Source organism: Planococcus citri, chromosome 2, assembly GCF_950023065.1.
Source record: "Planococcus citri chromosome 2, ihPlaCitr1.1, whole genome shotgun sequence".
In the NCBI taxonomy this organism is placed as follows: domain Eukaryota; kingdom Metazoa; phylum Arthropoda; class Insecta; order Hemiptera; family Pseudococcidae; genus Planococcus; species Planococcus citri.
In genome coordinates this window covers 19,487,415-19,509,911 of record NC_088678.1, presented here as the reverse complement: position 1 = coordinate 19,509,911, position 22,497 = coordinate 19,487,415, and the positions used below count along the sequence as shown (strand labels likewise).

At 34.0% G+C, this 22,497-nt stretch overlaps 1 protein-coding gene across 1 annotated transcript in view; it reads right to left on the bottom strand.

Moving 5' to 3' along the window:
- LOC135834926 (uncharacterized) overlaps positions 1 to 20,775 on the bottom strand; it is a 404,651-nt gene extending 383,876 nt beyond the window's left edge. The window contains exon 1 of the mRNA XM_065348920.1: positions 20,133 to 20,775. Within this exon, the coding sequence (XP_065204992.1) occupies positions 20,133 to 20,241 (109 nt within the window). The 5' untranslated portion in view covers positions 20,242 to 20,775. The remainder of the gene's footprint in view (positions 1 to 20,132) is intronic.
- Between the last annotated feature and the right edge of the window lie 1,722 nt (positions 20,776 to 22,497).

The following is a 22,497-nucleotide window of genomic DNA, read 5'->3' as shown; positions in this document are numbered from 1 at the left end:
AATTGGAGTTGTAAAGCTAAAATTTATTCTAAAAACTAATTTCAATACGCTACGAAGTACTGCAGGTGAATTTCAAGTCGTTTTGGATCCTCCAGCGACTTTTTGAAAATTCCTGAAGCCTCCAGCAGATTTTTGAAACTTTAAATTTTCACAAAATTTCATTAAATGGAGATGGAAAGCTGAAATTTATTCTACACTTCAATTTTAACACCATCTGAAGACGACTTCAGGTGGGTTCAAGTCATTTTAGAGCCTCCAGCAGATTTGTTTAAATTTTCACAAAATTTCATCAAATGGAGATGGAAAGCTGAAATTTACTCTACACTCTAATGTTAACACCCTCTGAAAACGACTTCTGGTTGATTTCAAGTCATTTTAGAGCCTCCGACAACTTTTTTGAAAATTACTGAAGACTCCAGTAGATTTTTGAAACTTGAAATGGACATGGAAAGCTGAAATTTACTCTACTGTCCAATTTTAACACCCTCTGTAGACGACTTCAGGTGGGTTTCAAGTCATTTTAGGACCTCCAGCGCATTTTTTGAAAATTACTGGAGCCTCCAGTAGATTTTTGAAACTTGAAATTTCCCCAACATTAATTTATCAAACGGAGTTGGCAAGCTGAAATTTACTTCGCAGACTACATGGTGGTTTCAAATGGTTTTGAAGCTTCCAGCTACTTTTAGGAAATTTCAATTTTCCAAAAAAACCTCATACAACCTTTCAAAAAGTTGCTGGAGGCTCCAAAACGACTTAAAATTCACCAGCAGTCAACTTTGTAGCGTATTAAAATTAGTTTGCTGAATGAATTTTGACTCTCCATCTTGGTTTGATGAAATTTCGGGAAAATTTCAAGTTTCAAAAATCTACTGGAGGCTCCAGTAATTTTCAAAAAAGTCATTGGAGGCTCTAAAATGACTTGAAATCTATCAGAAGTCGTTTTCAGAGGGTGTTAAAATTAGAGTGTAGAGTAAATTTCAGCTTTCCATCTCCATTTGATGAAATTTTGTGAAAATTTAAAGTTTCCAAAATCTGCTGGAGGCTTCAGGAATTTTCAAAAAGTCGCTGGAGGATCCAAAACGACTTGAAATTCACCTGCAGTACTTCGTAGCGTATTGAAATTAGTTTTTAGAATAAATTTTAGCTTTACATACCTACTCCAATTTGATGGAATTTTGTGGAAATTTCGGGTTTCAAGAATCTGTTTGAGGCTCCAGAACAGTTCAAAGCGGTTTGAAACAGTTTCCAATTGATTTGGCATGTCGAAAATAGGGTATATCCCAAATTTCAGCTTTCTGGGTCAATTTGGTGAGATTTTGATTTTTTCCCTCATTTTTGGCCTAAATTCGATTTTCAAAAATTCACCAAAAATCGAAAAACGCACTTTAGCACTTGAAATTTTGACAGGTGATACATTTTTGCGTGATCTTTTTATTTACCTTTGTAAAGTTTGAAAAAGTTCCGAAATTTTGACAGGTAATACATTTTTGCATGATCTTTTTATTTACCTTTGTAAAGTTTGAAAAAGTTCGTGCAAGTCCTATGTTAAAATGCAAAATCTGCGATTTCGGCTGATCTGTCAATCAAAATGGCCGCCATTTTGTAAGTAAAGCCAACTTTTTTTTTGGCAAGTGTTTGCTTTAAAATGTTCCTTAGGATGTCCCCTTTAAGAAAAAAGTTGTCCCGGAGGATGGGGGGGGGGTGCAATTACTCCTATTGTCATATGCCGGACTATAACCATGTTTATGCACATTTTGCCCAATAATTTTCAAATAAACTCCTCAATTGCGAGCGTATACTTCCAACTATTTATGCTAATATGTATTTTCAATTTTGAGCAGTCATTGCAATACTTGACAAAACTTTGGCACTGCTGTAAAAATTTTCAGTTTTTGCTGATTATCTGAGCAATTTTAGGAATTATTTTTTTTTCAAATTCTTTATCGACAATTAAAGATGATTCCTTCGCAAACGACTTGATATTATATCGATCTAATCAGATAAAATTGTAACTTATTTAAGTATCATAATTTCGTTTTTACGGCGAACTGGGTATGCAAATTTATTAACACCAAATTAAAACATCAAGTTACATGAGATTTCCAAGGGGGAAAAACAGTAAAATCAACTTATAAAAGGTTGTGAGCGGTGAAAACTTAGTGAAAATTTGGTACAATAGTACAGAAAATTCGGAAAACGTATCGAAAAGTGAGCTAAATTTTTACAGAAAATTTAGATTGAAAGTTGATAAAATGTTGTAAAAGTTAAAAACTTCTCAAATTCGAGAGAAAATATTTTAGTTTGCAACAAAAGTACGTAGTTCAGATAATTGATTTTTATGCAAGTTCAGCTGATTTTTTCACAAACTTCAGGGAATTTTTCGTACAATGTTGAAAAATTTTGATGAAATTTCATTAATTTTTTCGGAAGTAAATAGGTACGTACCTACATCGATTTTCAAATGAAATAAACCCAGTAAACATCGAATATCAGATTTCTTTATTTTTCGCTCATTCGTTCGTCGAATTTGTTCATTTACCTCGAAAATAACAAAACGTGCCTCAAAACACCTGTAAATTCGCTTCCAAAATATACACTTATTACAGGCGTAAAATTTAATTTCGTCCTAGCTCGCAGCTGTAAGCCACACCGCGGTGTAAACCAATGTAATAGAATCGGCTAGGCTGGATACAAAAATGGTAAATAGGTATCCTACGCGTGCTCGTCGCATATTGGTTTTCGGTTAGTTGTCCAGGATAGACTATACCTATATATCTACGTGCATTTACCGTATGTTTTCGTCGTTAATGTTTCAATTGCCATACGAGAACAGTTGGTGGAAAGAGGAAGATAGATATAGAGAGAGAAAAGAGAACGAGATGGGACAATTTGAGGCCCGGAGCTGATGAGGAATAAGGGACACGAGACAACTGACTGCGACAATACAACAGAGCAACCATGGCCATACTATATCGTTAGTTCTAGAATACCATACTCGTAGTATCACTACACGCCATACTACAAATACACAAACACAAATGCGCGAATGTTATTTTGCGGAAATAATTAGTGACCGCGGACGCCTCTCGTCCTCCTGCTTCCTCCCACTATCCCAAAGCCCATCTCATTCTGCAGCTTCACGCACACACTGGCAACTTGTAGTAGGAAATTTAATTGTACATTTATGCCGAGTTATTTTCACATTTAGACTCGTGGGAATTTCGTAATTTATAGCGAGCTGCTAGTTCTGGCTGCCGCCACCATCCTTACAACTCAACGTAGTAGTATTACCCCATACACCGTCCAGTGCGAAATTCAACATTGCTTCTGTAGCATCGCCCAGGCTGGAAAGATGAGCAGGAGAGGGTGACCGAGGGCGACGATGAAGCCGAAACCGAGAGACGATGTTAAGTTTGAGAATTTATGTTCGAAAATGCCAACTATTAGGGACACTGGCTGGTGGTGGAGAAATTCGAGGCTATAGCGAGCGTCTGCGGCTCGTACATGGTCGCTTTCCTGCACTTCCCTCTCGTGCTTTCCCATTCCTATAGACGAATATTTCGCAGATTTTTCTTCATTCGTCTCGTATCCGTATTTTTTCCTCTGTCTGATAGCATATAAGATCAAGTTACCCCTTCCTCTTCATTTATATATAAGGTCATTCTACGTAATCAAAAGGACGAGGAACAGGGAAAAGGTCCTAAAGCACGACCAAATAAATACCCATTCGGACACGTTTATATGGTACTCGTGACGATCACGACGACGACCTGCACCTCTGCTCCTATATCGTCTTGTCTTCGCCACAGCAGCCGCACACTAGCAAAAACAACAACAACAACTATCGCGTAAATTGCAAATTTATGGAAATTATTCGGTCTATTACGCCCTCGTTGGCTAAAATTACCGCCTATAGTACAACTTGGCCCGCTTATCGACGCTTCCGCGTCCTCGTCTTGGTCGGGTACAGGTACCTGCGTTTACTTATACACACAACATCGCTGCCACCGCCGTCACCACGGGGTCGAATAATTTCCGAAATTGTTCGCCTCTACGAAGTACCAACTCCGACTATATACGATAAAGTAGGGTATACTGTAGTATACCAAGAACAATGATCCATTCGTAACCATAAAACTGCCAAATAAGGTAATCATTTTCCAACCCTGTAACCTCTCGTCTTTCTCGACTATATCTTGCTCTTTCTCTTCGTAACCCTTTCAGATATGCATATTATGTAGGTACCTATATGCCTACACTTATCTACCACCAAACCACCTCAAGTACATATTCAAAATTCACTCGAGGCTGAATTGCATTCAAACACCTTGTAAATGAGCGATTACTTTTTTATAATGTGAAAAGAGACCAGAAAAACTCGTAATTTTTAATCAGAGGAAACGCCATTAAAATAAAGACCAATTACTCTAAGAATATTTTTCTGTTTTTAAATTTAAAAAAAAAAATTTACACGAGTGGAAATCATTTTAGAGTTGCAGGATTGACAGGTGAGTTTAGGAGCTTTGGTGTACAAATAATGGTTATGAGTTGATTTGGTGACCAATTCTGAGATGAGTGATACTAGTTTTTTCTGATTGATTCAGGAGACAGACGAAAGTGTTTTCAAGGAAGGATTGATTTTTTATGATTATGAGTAAATCGTTTGTGGCCTGTTTGTGAGTTTCAGCACTATTTTTGCCAATTGAAGTTCATAGAATGAATTTTAGAACGCTGATAACATCATCATGGGTCACAGAGTACATATTAAAGAGGGTAACAGCTGTTTTAACTGACTCATCTACTGCCTGGTTTCCCTCAAGGCCTACATGACTGTAAACATTTTCAGTTTTCGCCAATTATCTGAGCAATTTTAGGACCCAAATTCATTTTCAAATTCTTTATCGACAAATAAAGATGATTCGTTTTCTAACGACTGCATACGCTTATTATAATTATCAATCAAATAAAATAAAATATGACCTATGATAATTCCGTTTTTACGGCGAACTGGGTATGCAAATCTATTAACACCAAATCAAAACATTGATTTCTCATGCGTTTGGAAATCGATTCCTGATGACACGATTGCAGATGACCCGTTCGCGAACGATTTGATCGCATGGGAGAAGCCAATCGCGAATGATTGAATCATGAAGTGAATCAACCCAGATGAAACTTAAAATTACAAATCAATTAACAAAAATTGTAATTGATTCGTTCGCGAACGATTCACTTATAGAAACAATGAATCATTCGAAAACGTCTGAATCACTTGGAAATCAAATCAAATAATTCACCGCAAAACAAAACGAAGCCGTGTTCGAGCTGTCAATAAACACTGCAAATGAGTCGTTCGCGAACGATTTTCTCGAGGAAGAACAATCGTTCGCGAACGAATGAATCACTGAAAAAATCAAATTAATTAGTTATACCTACCTATTTGTAGACCTCTAATCAAAAATACTTACACAAATTTAATCCTATCATCAAAAACTGAGCCTGATTCGTTCGCGAACGATTTGATCATGAACCAAGAATCATTTCAGGTGCCAGCTAAATCACTCGAAAATGAAATCAGATAATATTTGACAAAAGAAAACGAAACGATCATGTTTCAATCTGTCTGCTGTCAATAAAAACTGTAAATGATTCGTTCGCGAACGATTTTCTCGAAGAAGAATAATCGTTCGCGAACGAATGAGTCAATGAAAAATCAAATCAGTTATCTGGTTACACCTACTCGTAAACCTATAGACAAAACTTGACAAATTTAATCTCATCACCAAGAATTGAGCTTGATTCGTTTGCGAACGATTAGCTCATGAACCATGAATCGTTTGAAAGCAGCAAAATCAAAATCACTTGAAAAATAAATCAGATAATATTCGATAAAAGAAAACGAAACGTGTTTCAATTTATCAATTGAAATTGTGAATTATTTATTCACGAACGATTTTTTAAGAGAAGAACAATCGTTCGCGAACGAACGAACGATCGAACGAACGAGTCAATGAAAAATCAAATTAAATTAGGTATAGTTACTCGTAGAATGTCATGATCAAATTTGACAGATTTAATCCCATCATGAAAAAACTGAACATCATTTCGTTCGCGAACGATTTGCTCAGAAATGATGAATCGTTTGAAAAGAAATGATTCATTACCCACTAAATCAAATCTAATGACTAAAGAGCGTGGAAAAATCTGATTTTTCAACTTCACTAAACAGGATTGGACCTATTTCGTTCGTGAACGATTTGCTCAAAGATGAAAAAATGATTCGCGAATTAATGAATCGAAAGTAAACTGGACCAAATGAAAGACAGAATCTTAAAAAACTTGATATTAATATTAGGTACTTACTAAATCTATCAACAAAAATTGGAGTCAATTGGTTGCGAACGATTCGTTCAGAAACGATGAATCATTCAAGAACGACTGAATCACTAGGAAATGAAATCAACTAAATCATGATAAAACCAAACGAAACATTTTCGTTCTGTCGATAAAAAATGCGAATAATTCGTTCGCGAATGATTCTCTCAGAGGAGTGAGCAAAATCGTTATCGAACAAACGAATCATTGAAAAAATCAAATTAGCCATAAAATAAATGACACGAAACTTTACCATTTCAATCCTTTTTTCAGAAACTTATTACAAAATCATTCGAAAACAGTTGAATTTCTTGTAAAACAAATCCAGTGAAACAGAATAATAGGGAAAGTTCAACTTCTTTAAATAATTTGATAAGAGTTTTAGTTTAAGATGATTCGTTCGTAAACGATTCACTCAGGTGTGAAAAAACTGTCTGCGAAAAATAATGAACCACTAATAAGTCACGCCAGATAAAAGATAATGCCATGAAACTTGACATAATAAATCTACCAATGATAATTGAAGTTGATTCGTTCGCGAACGATTCGTTCAGAAGCAATGAATCATTCGAGAACGACTGAATCAATTCAAAGTTGAATCCCTCAACTCAACTTGAGAAAAAACAAGACCAAAAAGTTCATTTATTTTTCAATAAAAATTACGAATGATTCGTTCGCGAACGATGTGCTTAGAGAAGATCAATCGTTGACGCAATAAAAATTACGAATGATTCGTTCGCGAACGATGTGCTTAGAGAAGATCAATCGTTGACGAACGACTCAATCGCTCTAAATGTGAATACCTCAACTCGAGGCAAGACAAAACAACACCTTCATTAATGTTTCAATACAAATTGTGAATGATTCGTTCGCGAACGATGTGCTCAGATAAGATCAATCGTTCGCGAACGACTGAATCACATTTAAGTTGAATCCCTTGACTCGAGACACCCGACAAGACAAAATTACACCTTCATTAATGTTTCAATAAAAATTGAGAATGATTCGTTCGCGAACGATATGCTCAGATAAGATCAATCGTTCGCGAACGACTGAATCACTTTAAAGTTGAATCCCTCAACTCGAGACAAGACAAAATGACACCTTCATTAATGTTTCAGTAAAAATTGTGAATGATTCGTTCGCGAACGATATGCTCAGATAAGATCAATCGTTCGCGAACGACTGAATCACTTCAAAGTTGAATCCCTCAACTCGAGACAAGACAAAATGACACCTTCATTAATGTTTCAATAAAAATTGTGAATGATTCGTTCGCGAACGACTGAATCACTTTGAAGTTGAATCTCTCAACTCGAGACAAAAAAAAACGACACCTTCATCAATGTTTCAATAAAAATTGCGAATTATTCGTTCGCGAACGATGTGCTCAGATAAGATCACCCGTTCGCGAACGACTGAATCACTTTAAAGTTGAATCCCTCAACTCGAGACAAGACAAAAAGACACCTTCGTTAATTATTCAATGAAAATTGCGAATTAATATTCGTTCGCGAACGATGTGCTCAGAGAAGAACAATCGTTCGCGAACGAATGAATCACTGAAAAATCAAATGCACGTATTTTTTTTCTATTTTCATCTTTAAGAAGGAAATAAACACCAACAAATTACTTTGATATACTCGTACTCTCGCACTCGCTCACTTCTACAAAAATCACCAGCAATCATTTACCTCTCATCTAATCAACTCTGAAACCTCGGTTCATCCTTCAAAAGCAATCAAATCAACGTCAGTTAATTCAACTCCCGTTTCACTCCTCCTACCTACCTACTCAACCCTTGAATTTTTTTACATTTTCATCGATAAAATTTCTGTTGAAAAAAATTACAACAGTCGTTTGCCTTTGCCAGGGGCATCGACATCGTGTCAATGCCAATCTACATTACGTTATCTACTCGCACATATTTAGCATTTTATCTTATTATTCGCGCTGGTCGCCATCGTCGTCTCCGACACGGTTATTTTCACCGTCAACTCGGTAATTTCGTCATGGCCCGTTGCCTTCGCATTTGACGTTAGTTAACCCTCAGTACACGACCTTTTGCTGGCTGAAAAACAGCCCATGCTTTACAGTTCCACGTTCAAGTGACGTGAATCAACAGTGCTCAGGTCGTCATCATCGTGCCTTTCACAAGTCGAGTTGCAATAACTGAGATGTTTTCTCGTTTATTTCATTTCACTGGTCCGTGGAAACTTTTAACTTTTTGGAATGAAAATTAGAGACGAGATTATAATTTCGGAACGCGGATAAGATTACAAAGTTCGAAGAAATCACGAGAATTACGATGAAGAAAATGAAAATTTTCGTGTCGTCAAGTTACATACCTATTTTTTTTTTTTACATTTTTATAAATTGAAATCACGATACTGACTTAGATATTTTAATTTCAACAATCGTAGGTATTTTCATATCTTCACATAGCACGTGTAGCTTCTACAGTTCTGTTTTTCGGTATCTTTTTTTTAAAAAACTGCAAGTGTATCATTCATTCTTCGAATGGCAAAATCGTCTCATAATACTAGCAGCCAGCAGGCGTTCTACCTACAACGTTTGTATCTACGTATTTTTTATTGCAATTTATGTTCACGAAGGTGAGCATCCCGTGTACAAAAATACGTATAAAAAAAATGAAACACACGACGTCGTTAATTTTTGCTGTAAGTTATTATATTCGTATGAATTTTTTCTACTGTATCCAACGTCCCTTTATTATTTTTTTGTTCGTTCGTTTCGTTTATTCGTTATTATTACGAACGTATAAGATATTCATTTGAATTTTTTTTTCTCTCGTTTTTAAAACTTTTAGGATTGAATTACGCAGAAAGCATATACGACTATGCCTTTTTTTCAACTCTCAAACACGCTGTCATTCCTTTCTCTTATTCGAGTTGTCGTCGAAGTTAAACTGTTTTTTATTTTTGTTTTTTAATATATTTCGTCGTCGATACGAAATAGCCTCTTTTTCGCCCCCTTAACCTTTTTCATTCTCGTAAAGCGTAGATGTTTATCGTTTTTACGTAAAAAATATACCGTAAAACGTTTAATATTTATTTTCTAACCGGCTTTGATTTCTTTTCGCGTTCGATAAGGGTTGAGTGTACGGTTAGGTACGTGTATATGTTTGATGAAGGAGAAGAGGAACGAGAGAGAGAGGTTGGAGTATTTTAGCGGATGATTTTTTTGATTTTAATAAGCTGTAGAACATACTGAGCAAACGTAGGTATAAGGTGACCTCCACGTAGGTTTCTATATTTTTTATCGTTATGAAACGACCTTTTTGAGCCGCTGGTGGAGACTTGGACAAAAGAATTTTAATTCGTTTTTATCATTTGCTGAAAAATGATGAAATTAATGATGATATTAAAATTTAAAAACTTGTTTCACAAACGCAGCAAATAATCAGATACGTAGGTACAATTTTTTTATGTAACTTTAAAACAACCACATTTTTTGTAAAGAGCGTTTTTTTTCATACTAGCGAAAAAACGAATACCTTGTTGCTGAAAAAATTCTATTTTTTCCAAATTCGTGACCATAAAATTGCATTAAAATTTCAAAGGACATATTGGGCAAATTTCTCTGATTTTACTTTTTTTCAACCGAACGAAGTGTTTTATCTACATGAAAATAAAAAATAAAATGACAATAAAATTTGTGTTTATTCAAGGACTTAAGATCTGAGTTCTCTCAACAATAAAACAAATGTGGACTTCAGTAAACAGAAAAAACCAAAAGTTCTTTCTGCTTCTATTTATCAGCAATTACCCCTCCCCTCCTCAAAAAATCCACAAAATGTAGGCATACAAAATTTAAAAATTTTTGGTTTCGTTGTCTGTATGATTTTTAACAACTTTACAACTTTTCGCGATTTTTTGAGCAACTATTTTGTACAATTTTCCTCAATCTAAATAAAATGCCTCCAGTCCCACCGAATTTTTTATATTTTTTTTTTCAAGTTTGTGTCATTTTTTTGAAATTTTCAAATTTTTTCAAAAAAGAAGAAATTGTTGAAATAAGTATATAAAAAACCTTCAACAAAGTTTCTATATAGGCAAATGAAATCCAAAATCGAATTTTTTTGTAATTTTCAATATTTATTTTTATTTTCAAGTTTTGAAAACTTGGAAAAGTTTTAATAAATTCCTCGAACGTTTTGTCAGGCTCTGAAGAACTTGAGTAAAGAAGAACCAATTTCTCAAAATTTCGGAGATTTTTCGCCCAAAATTTTTTTAAAGATTCCATAAAAATTAGCTAAAGCTAAAGCGAGTCTGTCAACCTTTTTAGAAAAGTCTGCTTTTTACTCGAATTTTTTTTTTTTTGGTCAAAATTGCAAGGAGAAAAAATTGTACTTTGTTTGTAAAAATTGCAAAAAAAAACTCCACTTTTTTAAATACTGTAAAAAGGACTCATTTTTGACAAAATTTCCAAAACGAAAACACTGCCTAATTTCTTATCAAAATTACCAGAAAGTTGATTTTTTGCCAGAATTGCAGAAACCTCCCATTTTTCTGACTAAATTGGAAATTTTTAGAGATCTCGCATGTTTCTTGCAATAAATCCAGCTGCTTTGCCCAAAATTGCATAAAATATACGGTTTTTTAAATCAATTTTTTTCATCAAGATTTCTAGAAAATCATTTTTTTTTCAAAATTGCTAACCCCCCCCCCTATTTAATCAAAATTTTCAGAAAGTCTTGCTTTTTTCGCAAAAAATTGTCGTTTGTTGAAGTTGTAAACAAAAATCAATCTTGGACAAGTATAGGTACCTACTTTTTTTTTGTTCTTTCCAGAAATTTGTCAATAAGTAAGGCAACGCCAAGATGAAACTAAGAGAGGGTGTGAAGGGGGACCCCGAAGTTATCAAATTTTGAAGCCTTCAAAATTGATTCAAACCTCTTAGAGTAGTGAGAACTTTCAAAAAAAAAGTAAAGGAAAAAATCCACCTGAAATTTGAAAAAAAATTACTAAAAATTCGAATTAAAAAAAAAAACTCTCACGCATTGAGCGTGAGAAGACCGACTAAGGAACTAAATACCAGGTATGGAAATACGCCATCTTTGGTTATAGAAAAAAATTTTCAAGTTCCAAATTTATTAATAATACCGCCAATTTACGTTATTTTCTTACCTCATATTCATTTTAATATGCAAAATAGACATTTTTCCACCATGTTTTTGATTCCATTTCATTATATGACTGAAATGAAAAAATCACATCACCATCAAAACTACGAAATCTATAACCGAAAATGGCGTATTTCCATACCTGGTATTTAGTTCCTTAGACCGACTTTTCGTAAAATAAAAATCTTTTACGAACAAATTGATCCACTTTTATTTAAACATTCATTCGCGAATGAACTGATTCGTATAAGTGACTCGTTCGTGAACGAATCGATTTGTACAAGTGACTCGTTCGTGAACGAATAGATTTTTACAAGTGAATCGTTCGCGAACGAATCGATTCGTAAAAGTGAATCGTTCGCGAACGAATCGATTCGTACAAGTGAATCGTTCGCGAACGAATCGATTCGTACAAGTGAATCGTTCGCGAACGAATCGATTCGTACAAGTGAATCGTTCGCGAACGAATCGATTCGTACAAGTGAATCGTTCGCGAACGAATCGATTCTTACAAGTAAATCGTTCGCGAACGAATCGATTCGTACAAGTGAATCATTCGCGAACGAATCAATTCATGAAAGTGAATCGTTCGCGAACGAATCGATTCATACAAGTGATTTGTTCGGAACGAATTGATTCATTTACTCAATTTTCGATGAATCATTCACTAACGAATTGAATCATTTTGTCTGAATCATTCGCGAACGAATTTTTTCATAAATTAAAGAATTGATCGATTCGTTGACGAATGGTTCTTTAAAAAAATTGATCAATTCGTTCATGAATGATTCACAAAAAATTGAGGGTCGTATTAGTACTTAATAGGAATCGAGCAAACGTAGTGAGATTTCAAGTTTCATCGAAATCAGTTCAGCCATTTTCTAGGTAATGAATTTCAAAAAATTCTGAAACAAAATTTTGTCGCTCGATAAATTTGAAAGCTTTGAGCTATGCTCAAGAAAAATAGATCAAATGTTACCTTTAAAATGACTTCGCTAATCCAAATGCTTCAAAAAACAAAATTGGTTCATGAAACATCAATAATTCTCTTCAAAATTAATTCAACTCACCTGAAACATATGAAAAAAAATGATTAGATTAAAATAATTATTTGAAAAAATAGTAGCTTAATCTTTTTCAAATCATCGAGAACATTTCTATTTATGGAATTGAAATTTTCTATCAAAAAACGAAACGATCGTGTTCGTTCAGCACGATAAATCTTATTCCAATCTCTTACCTACTCAATTTATTCGGTTTTTAACATCTGCACGTTTCTCGATTATAGTTTTTTTATGCTTTGAAAAATTTTCTTTTTTTTTAGTCAAATACTTAGTCAAACACAAAAGGAATCATCGCGAAAAAATAATATTCAATCTGCGAAAATGCTTATAGAAATTTTCTTCGAGTTCTTTATTTCGTTTTTTTTTTTTTTTTTTTTTTTTTTTCATTTTCTGTCTAATTACGAGTAGGTAGTAGGTACCTATTTTACGTCGTAATAAATTTTGAAACGAGTTTTTAAAAATTCTGCGATAATTCTTCAAAAGAGACACGTTTTTCGCAACGATAAAACTCTTCATTACCTACTTGTATTTCCACAAAGATTGAATTTTCGTTCTTGGTTTTTCAATTTTTATCTCTTATCGAGACTGAAAAAAAATGGCAAAAAAAAAGTCGAACGAAATACCCATTCAATTTTTCAACCGTTTTAAATTGCCCAATTCGATGATTTTCGGCGCGGCGTACACCATTCAACGTGCCACACCCTGTACATATAATAATCGAATAAATGACGAAATTTATGAAACTACGACGAGTAAAACTGTAGCCATAAATAACGACGGCGAATTTTGATTACAAAATCGTCTTCGCTATGCATCGAAACAGGCTATAAAATCTTTATACAATAAAAATGACAAATTTTAACGCCGCTTAATCGATTTTTCAAAATACGATTATTATACAGATATACACACAAACGAGAGAGTATATTATTAGGGGGTATCTTAGTATATGCAATACGTATGAAAATTTGAGAATTTTCAGTTCGGTAAAAAGAGACAGCAGAGGGATATAAATTATCACCGAATCCATTTCGAATCCATTAACAACCAATCGAATCGTTAAAGAAAGTAAAAAAAATCTCTTATATGGAAATCTTCGTTCGGTTTCTCAACTCGAATATAATAATAGAACTTTGCGAGGAAAAAAAAACTCCGACGCGACATGATTTTCTCAAAAAGCTCCGACACGCGAAAAAACCCCACACAGTTCTCAAATTTCAACGAACAGGGTGAAAAACTCGGTCAAACAAGTCGACCATACAACACTTCGTTAGACACGATGCGACCGACCAAAAAGCTAGGACACCCTTTTGATATCTTCATCACCCTTTTATCCAACATTCCACCCCTGTTGGTCACTTTGTACGCGTCATTTAACGACTCGAGAATTATCACAATGAAATAACAGACCGCATATCAAATTCGACGCGACAATATCGCGAGCTTTTATAATTTTAGAATACAATTTTCACGTGACGAGCGACCTTCTGGTAAGTTTCGTTGACATCGTCGTCGTCGTGGCTTTATGATTCGAATATACAACACCTTTTGGAACCTTATTTTTACAATATTTCGGGTTTTTTGCCTCGTTCGAAGATGAATTGGAAATAAAAAGGATGAAATGCTGGTGAAAAAATTTCTCAATACGGAAAATTTCAACATGAGTTTGAGTGTTACAGACTTCAATCGTAATATTGAAAAAATTACTTTCTAAAAAAAGGAAATTCGTCTTTTGATAATCGATGCTCTTTCTGTGTTGGGCTCTTTTAATTTTTTAAATATGTCGAATTCCTGCCTCCCACATTCGAGTACTTTGTATAATGTGAAATTTTTTGAACAAGAAGAGGAGGATTGAAGAGTGACGATGTAAGATTATTTTTTCATGTAGGCAGAAAATGCCGGTAGAGAATTTTTTTTCAAAGCATTCCTTTGTTGGATGTAATTTGAAATCTTTGATATTATTTTCTATTTTTATTTTTACCTTTTTTCTCTCTTTTTTCATCGTCTTTTAAGTTGATTTTTTTTAAAAGATGAAATACCAATGTGATAAATAATTTAAAATTTTAATAAATGAAGATGGAATACATTTTTTTTTACTCTAGTGGGTACTTATGCTTTACATAATAGGATCAAGTGGCATCTTATTGATGAAAGTATTTCGAATCATTCTTTTGATAGCACAACAATCTATAAGCTCTTGATATTATAACATGCAAATGTAAGTTGACTTAGATAAGAGTTCTTGTCTCGAGATTTTTTGGTCTCAATTTCTCAAGATTTGTTCTTTTCTTGGATTCTTCAGTTTGGAGATTTCAAGGTTTCAAGATTTTTTAAGTCTCAGGATTTCCAGGTTTTGTTATTTTAGGGTCTCCAGATTTCCTGTATCTAATGACAATGAGATTCTTTGGTCTCAAAAATTTTCATTCTCAAGGTTTTCTTGTCTTGAGATTTTGTGGTTTCGACTCTCGAGTTTGTTCGTTTCCAAGATTTTTTATTTTCAGGGTACAATGTTTCGAGATTTTTTGGCCACAATATTTCTTGTCTCGAGATTTTTAGGGCTCATAATTTCCTGGTTTTGAGTGCTTTTGGTCTCAAGATTTGTTAGTTTCTTGCATTCTTCAGATACGAGATTTTTAGGTTTCAAGATTAATGTCTCAAGATTTTTTTGGCTCAGAATTTCTTTTCTTGAAATTTCTTGGTCTAAAAAATTTTCTTGTCTCAAGATTTCCAAGTTTTGTGATTTCAAGGTCTCCGGATTTCTTGTCTCGATAGTTTTTGGGCTCAAGATTTCCTAGTTTTTTTTTGGTCTCAGATTTTTTGGGCTCACGATTTCTTGTCTCGAATTTTCTGGTCTTGAGATTCTGTCGTTTCAAGATTTATGTCTCAAGATTTTTTTTGATACGTAAGTATCAAAATTTCTCATCTTGGAAATATCCAAGTTTTGTAATTTTAAGGTCCATAGATTCTTGTCTCGAGATTTTTTGGACTCAAGAGTTCCTGATTTTGGATTTTGTTCGTCTCAGATTTTTTGGCCTCAAGATTTCTTGTCTCAAAATTTTGTGGTCTTGAGATGCTTTTGGTCTCAAGCAAGATTTTTTTGGTCTACAAATTTCTTGTCTCAAGATTTCCAAGTTTGGTACGTAATTTTAAGGTCTCCAGATTTCTTGTCTCGAGATGCTCAAGATTTCCATGATCTTGAGTTTTTTTGGTGTTAGATATTTTGGCCTCAAGATTTTTTTGGTCTACAAATTTCTTGTCTCAAGATTTCCAAGTTTTGTGATTTCAAGGTCTCCGGATTTCTTGTCTCGATATTTTTTGGGCTCACAATTTCTTGTCTGGAAATTTTCTGGTCTTGAGATTCTGTCGTTTCAAGATTTATGTCTCAAGATTTTTTTGATATGTAGGTATCAAAATTTCTCATCTTGAAATATCTAAGTTTTGTAATTTCAAGGTCCATAGATTTCTTGTCTCGAGATTTTTTGGGCTCAAGAGTTCCTGATCTTGGATTTTTTTGGTCGCCGATTTTTTGGCCTCAAGATTTCTTCTCTAAAAATTTTCTGGTCTTGAGATGCTTTTGGTCTCAAGATTGTTTTGGTCTACAAATTTCTTGTCTCAAGATTTCCAAGTTTGGTACCTAATTTTAAGGTCTCCAGATTTCTTGTCTCGAGATTTTTTGGCCTCAAAATTTTCTTGTCTCAAAATTTTATAGTCTTTATATTCTGTGGTTTCAAGATTTTTCGTTTTTAAGATTCTTTGGTCTCGAGATTTTTTGGTTTCATGTTTTGTTATCTCAAGACTTCTAGCCCCAATTTTTTGTTTCGAGTTTCTTGTTCTTGAGGTTTTAGGGTCTCAAGATTTCCATGATCTTAAGCTTTTTTGATCTTAGATTTTTTGGTCTCAAGATTTCTTGTCTCGAAACTTTCTAGTCTTGATATTCTGCGTGTTTTCAAGATTTTTCGTTTTTAAGATTCTTTGGTCTCGAGATTTTTTGGTTTCCTGTTTTGTTATTTCAAGATTTTTAGCCCTGAATTTTTTGTTTCGAGTTTCATGTTCTTGACGTTTTAGGGTCTCAAGATTTTCTGGTCTTGAGATCCTTTGGCCTTAAGATTATTTTCATCTTAAAAGATTTCATATCTCGAGATTTTAATCGGTCTAATGACTTCTTGTCTCAAAATTTACTGGTCCTAAAATTTTTGGAAATAGAAATTTCATGTTTTTTTTTTCTTAGGTACTTGTTTATTTATTTTTATTATTTTTTTTTTAGTGGTAGGATATTTGTTGGGCTCGGGATATCTTGGTCTTGAGATTATTCAAGCTCGATATTTCCCAGCCTTGGGATTTTTGATCTCAAGACTTGTGTCAAGAGTTTTTAGGAAACTTTTTTGGGTTTTTGATCTCAAGATTTCTTGTCTCGACATTTTTTGGTCGTGAAATGTTTTTGCATGAAAATCTGTTCGTTTCATAGAGTTTTTGGTCTCAAAATTTTTCAGGCTCAAGAATTTATCATCTTAAAAAAGTTATGGCCTCAAGATTTTTCATTTCATTTTTGTTTTTTTTAAACGATTCTTTGAGATTTATTTGCTTTTAAGATCATCTCATTTCTTAGTTTTTTTTTGTATTTTTTTTTCTCACCTGAGGATTGTTCAGTGGTAAGTTTTTCTAGTCTTGAGATTTCCAGTTTTGAGGTATTTTTGGTCTCAAAATTTTTCACTCTAGACGTTTATCAGTCTCCGGATATTCAATCTTGAGACATTATTTTTGCTCTCGAGGTTTTTTGTCTCAAGATTTTCTCATCTTGAAATTTTTTGATTTCGAGATTTTCTCGCAATTTTGTGATTTTGACGTCTCGAGGTCTCCAGATTTCTGGTTTTGAGATTTTTTCAGTACTCAAACGAGATTTTTTTGACCTTTAGAGTTTTGATCTCAAGATGCTTGATGGTTTTCTAAGGTTTCCTGTTTTGAGATTAATTTGTTTCCTGGATTCTTTCGTTTTGAGATTTTTCAAATGAAGATATTTCAGGGTCGAGATTTTCTAGCCTTGATATTTTTTGGACCCGAGATTTCAAAATTTCAAAATTTTAAATTTCTTATAAGTACCTTGAGATCTTTTTGTCTTGAGATTCTTTCATCTTTGAATTTTTCAGTTTGTAGCTTTATCGGTCTCTAGATTTTTTATTCTTCGAATTTTCTGTCTAGAATTTTTCGGTCTCTAGATTTTTTGTTTCGAGATTTTTTAGTCACGAGAGCTTTTATGACCCCGATATGTTTTTAAGTTGATACGATTAGTTTTCAGTCTCAAGATTTTTTGGTCCTTGATTTTCCTGCTTGAACATTTTTCGGTCTCAAGATTTTTTTGGATCTAAATTTTTTGTCTGAAGAAATATTTAGGATTTGGATTTGTTTGGTCTCGGTATTTTTTACTCTTGAGAGCATTCAGTCTCAAGATTTGTTGGTCCTCAGCTTTCACGACTAAAGATTTTTCGATCTGCAAAATTCTTTGTCTCAAGATTTTTTTGTCTTCACATTTCGAAAATAAGATTGAGAAGCGGGCGTTCCAATTCTTCCATCAGATCGTATAATTTTATTAAAACTCGAGTTTCAAACTTTCGATCTAAAAACAGCAATTTTCAAATTTCTAAAAAAAAGTCAAATTTTTCTTTCGTAAAAAGACCACTTTCTTCGATACCCACACCACAAGTCTCCCATACACTTAAATCAACGAGATACACCACTTTTTAACAAATTTCCCAACCACTTCGAACCCGCAAAATAATAAATCCGATTCAAAAACACCAACCAAGTAAACGACTCAAGGTTTAAATTAGAACTTCAGACGATGTTTTCCAATTAGAAATTCGACTCTTAAGCAGCGCAGTCTTGCCGAACAAATATTTTTAATACCCATTTACCTATTTCCAAGCTCAAGCTTCTGGGCGTAAGTAAAATTGTTGACCTCGACCTCGACTAAAATATTTCGTCCGGATCTCGTGATCCTCTATTCATGCTCTTCTATCGTCTCTTTCTCTTTCAAAAACACAGTATCCCTTTGAGAAAATTTCATCTTTCGCTTGGCTGAATTTTTTTATCATTTCACCTTTATGTAACAACTTTCACCCTACGTTAGGTACAGTAGCTTTGAATTTAGGAAATTTTTCAACCACCTTCGATGTTCATTTGGATAGGTGGTAGGTAGGTACACAGGTACTTTCGCTCGTGTTTCAATTCATTAAAAATATCCAGCCAGACAAAAAGGCTCGAGGAGTCAAATTCGCCTTCATCGCGTCCGCGTTTACCGTTTAGTCTCTTTTTATTCGCCAGAGTGCCTCATCATCGTACATCCTCTCCAGTACAACCTACGGTGTTTAATTTCTTTTTGTAGATACACTACACCGGCACAGCATTATGCATGTAATACGTTCTCTTTCAGGGTCTTTTCAAGCATATCAGGGTAGCATAGGCGGTTGCAGACTAACTATAAGTAGGTACCTAGATATAGTATGAATAAACACACACACACATACAGGAAAGGGGTAGATACTCGAGTTAAGTGAATATATGAATGAATATTACGTAAAACTTTTTCATGTATATCGTGTAAAAGTCTTTTTTAATCAGGCCAAAAAGTTAGCTCGAGAACATTAAGAAATTCTACTCGTCAACTTGGTCGTCGTCGCTGCCGTCACGACGACGTGAGCTTCTCTCTGATGAAAGTTTGCAGGGTTGGTAATTTTTTTGGAGGGGGAGGGATGCGTGAATTTCAATTATGATGACGCATTTTTCGAGGAGATTTCTCTCGGTATTTGCCTTTCTCATCACATGCTAATGTTCTTGGATTGAAAAAATCATTCGACAAAAAAATTTACCTACTCGAATGTTTAGATTGGAAAAAAAATCATAAATTCGCGATAAGTTTGGAATTATTTTGAACCACCTGAGACAATTTTTTACTTTCATTATTTTTTTCCAGGGTTACGAGTCTTTTTATAGAACGAATAAAAATTGAGAATTGAGTTCGATAATCTGGAATAGGTAACATAAAATTTCTCACGAGTATTTGAGAGGTGAGAAAAAACTTTGAAATTACAGAAATGTTTTAACGTTTCTTCAAAAAAAATCGAGCGAGAGCAATTGGCAAAAAATTTTCAGCTACAAATTTTACTGGTTCGTTAACTTTTTTATTGAATTTCATTTTTGTCTATTTCTTTTATGATTTCATTTCGTAAAAAAAATTTTCCTCCAAAATTCGAACGTTTTATATGTACTTAGTAATTGAAAATTTTTCAAAATTCATCACCCTGCAATTTTTCAAAACCGATATTTTTTAATCATATAAACTTTTTTACACGTATTACCACAATAGGTAATCAAAAACTCACAGGAATTGCATAATTGGCTCAATTGGTGATTTTTTTCTGATCTGGGGTACCTGATCCAAAAAAAAAAAAAAAAAATGAAAAAAAATATCTGAAAAATATTCAATTATTTTGTTCATTAAAAATAGAAAAATGAGGGAAAACAGAAGAAAACACTTTCGAATCGATACTTACCAAATAACAACCATAAGAACCAAATAATCCTAAACATTCTGCAGTACGATTGACTATCTAGATGTAAGTTACGGTACCACGACCAACATTTATCGTCGTATTTCAACATGCTTCAATGGAATCAATCGTATAAACAAAACGATCACAATAAAAAATTAACGACTCGGATATCTCGTATCATTCGATTCGGAACATTTCGCCATTTCTTTTTTTTTTTACTTCTGCCCCCTCGAGCCAAATCCCCCAATATTTTTGGACTAAATTACGATGCAATATTCATCCACACCGAAGCACACGACCGGCGACTCGGACACTTTTCCGGAACTTGTCATTAAGCACCATTTTACATGAGTAAATAAGTAGATAATAGGTACATGATTATATTTATTGCGATGTACTTAAAAAAAATTTACTCGTCACAATTAAATTATACACACAGCAATCGCGATATTTTTTTTTTTGGTCGCGAAAAATAATCGAGTTTTGAAGAAAAGAAAAGAATAGAAAATGGATAATTATTACGAGACGAGAAAAATTACGAAAATATTTACGTAACGAACTCCAGCCGAGATGAAAACGATACACGAAAACGTCAAGCTTTCGAGAGGATCGCGCCGAAACTGATGCTTTTGCCACCACTGTACTTTTTCCTCATCTGTATACTGTATTTCGACGGCTGCGGCATCGAAAGTCGGCGAATAGTACACATAACGCGCGTTCGAGAACATCCCCTTTTTTTCTCGTGTACTTTTTTCGAAAGGTAAAGGAGGCGGTGATGATGATGATGAGGAGGGTGGTGGTAGTGATGGCAATACTTTTATATGCAGTTGTACTGGAGAAAATTTAATGCACGTTGAAAATAACCGGTTGCGGGTTTTGCGCCAGGAGGCGTTGAGAAAATGTGATTAAAATCTAAATCTTTCATATTAGCATTATAGCGAACCAATTTTATTGGGGGAGGGGGCGAAATCTTGAAAAATGTCAACTACTAAATTAGACATTTTCCATCAAACTGTACTTTAATAAAATGAACTCTGTGCTTTTTCATGCCCTCCTTATCTGATACTTTAAACGAGTATAAGAACGTTATGATCTGTACACATTTCTTTGCAATTGTGTTTGAATAGGTACAACTTATAATTCAGAAATGGAAAAATTGAAAAATGATTAAAATTTTGATTTTAAAAAACAGTTGGATGAGATATTTCGATTACACGTCAGATTATATTAAATTTGTCAGGTTGTGTTTTTTAACAAGAGTAATACATTTTTCCATTTCGGAGGGTCTGTCGGGGATGGAGAGAGAGTATTCATCTATTTGGAGAGATAATCGATCTCGATGTAATTGGGGCCAATAGAAAAGTAGGTGTTGAACAGATATGGGTTCAGATGAGCAAAATTGACATGAGGGATTGGGGGCTTTTAGGTAAAGATGGTTATGTGTAATTTTGGTGTGTCCAATTCTCAGTCTTCTCAAGATAACTTCTTCAAGTCTATTCAAGTGGGATAGGTTTTTCCAAGGATGAACTGATTTTATATGTTGAAAGAGCTTGTTGGTTGTTTGTTGGGACCAGAAATTTTGCCAATTCATGTATATATTATTTTGAGTGAGAAAAGATTTGATGTTGTCAGCTGTGATGATGGTAAGGAGGGAAAGAGTAGTTGCAGATTTTGCATAAGTATCAACAGCTTCGTTTCCAGTGATTCTACAATGTGGCTGGGAACATACATAAACTGGATAATAAAGTGGGAATTTTGTAGCTCAAATAGTTTTTTAAGAATATTTTGAACTATAGGGTGATCAGAAAATAGGTTTTGTATAGAAATCAATGAACTTAAGGAATCCCTCTGGATCAAAAAATGTTTGTTATCTGGTTCAGAGGTGAGTATATCACAGAGGCAATGATAAATAGCAGTGAGTTCAGCAGAGTAAATAGATGAACAGTTTGGGAGTTTGAAATTTGAAATTGCACCATTTATAGAGTAAGCATATCCAGAATGATGATTTGGTATTTTTGATCCATCTGTGAAACAGAGGTTGAATTCATAATATTTTGATAGAAGTTCCAGATAGTTATTTTTAATTACTAATGGGGAATGACTTTTCTTTGAATAGTTATTTAAATAGTAGTCAATTTGGGGAGGTTTAAGCAGCCATGGAAGGTAGGATATCGGTTTTTGAACGAGAGTTTTGGAGTATATTTGAAGCTTCGTTAATGTACGTTCTAATAAAATCAGAGATAGGTCCTTCTAAATGTTCAAAAAGTTGAGGGTTGGGTAGGTGAATTGAATATTGGAGTGGGTGAGAGTGATTGGTTGAAGCTGTTGTTATGAATTTATTTGTTATTAAAGTTCTTCTGAAGTC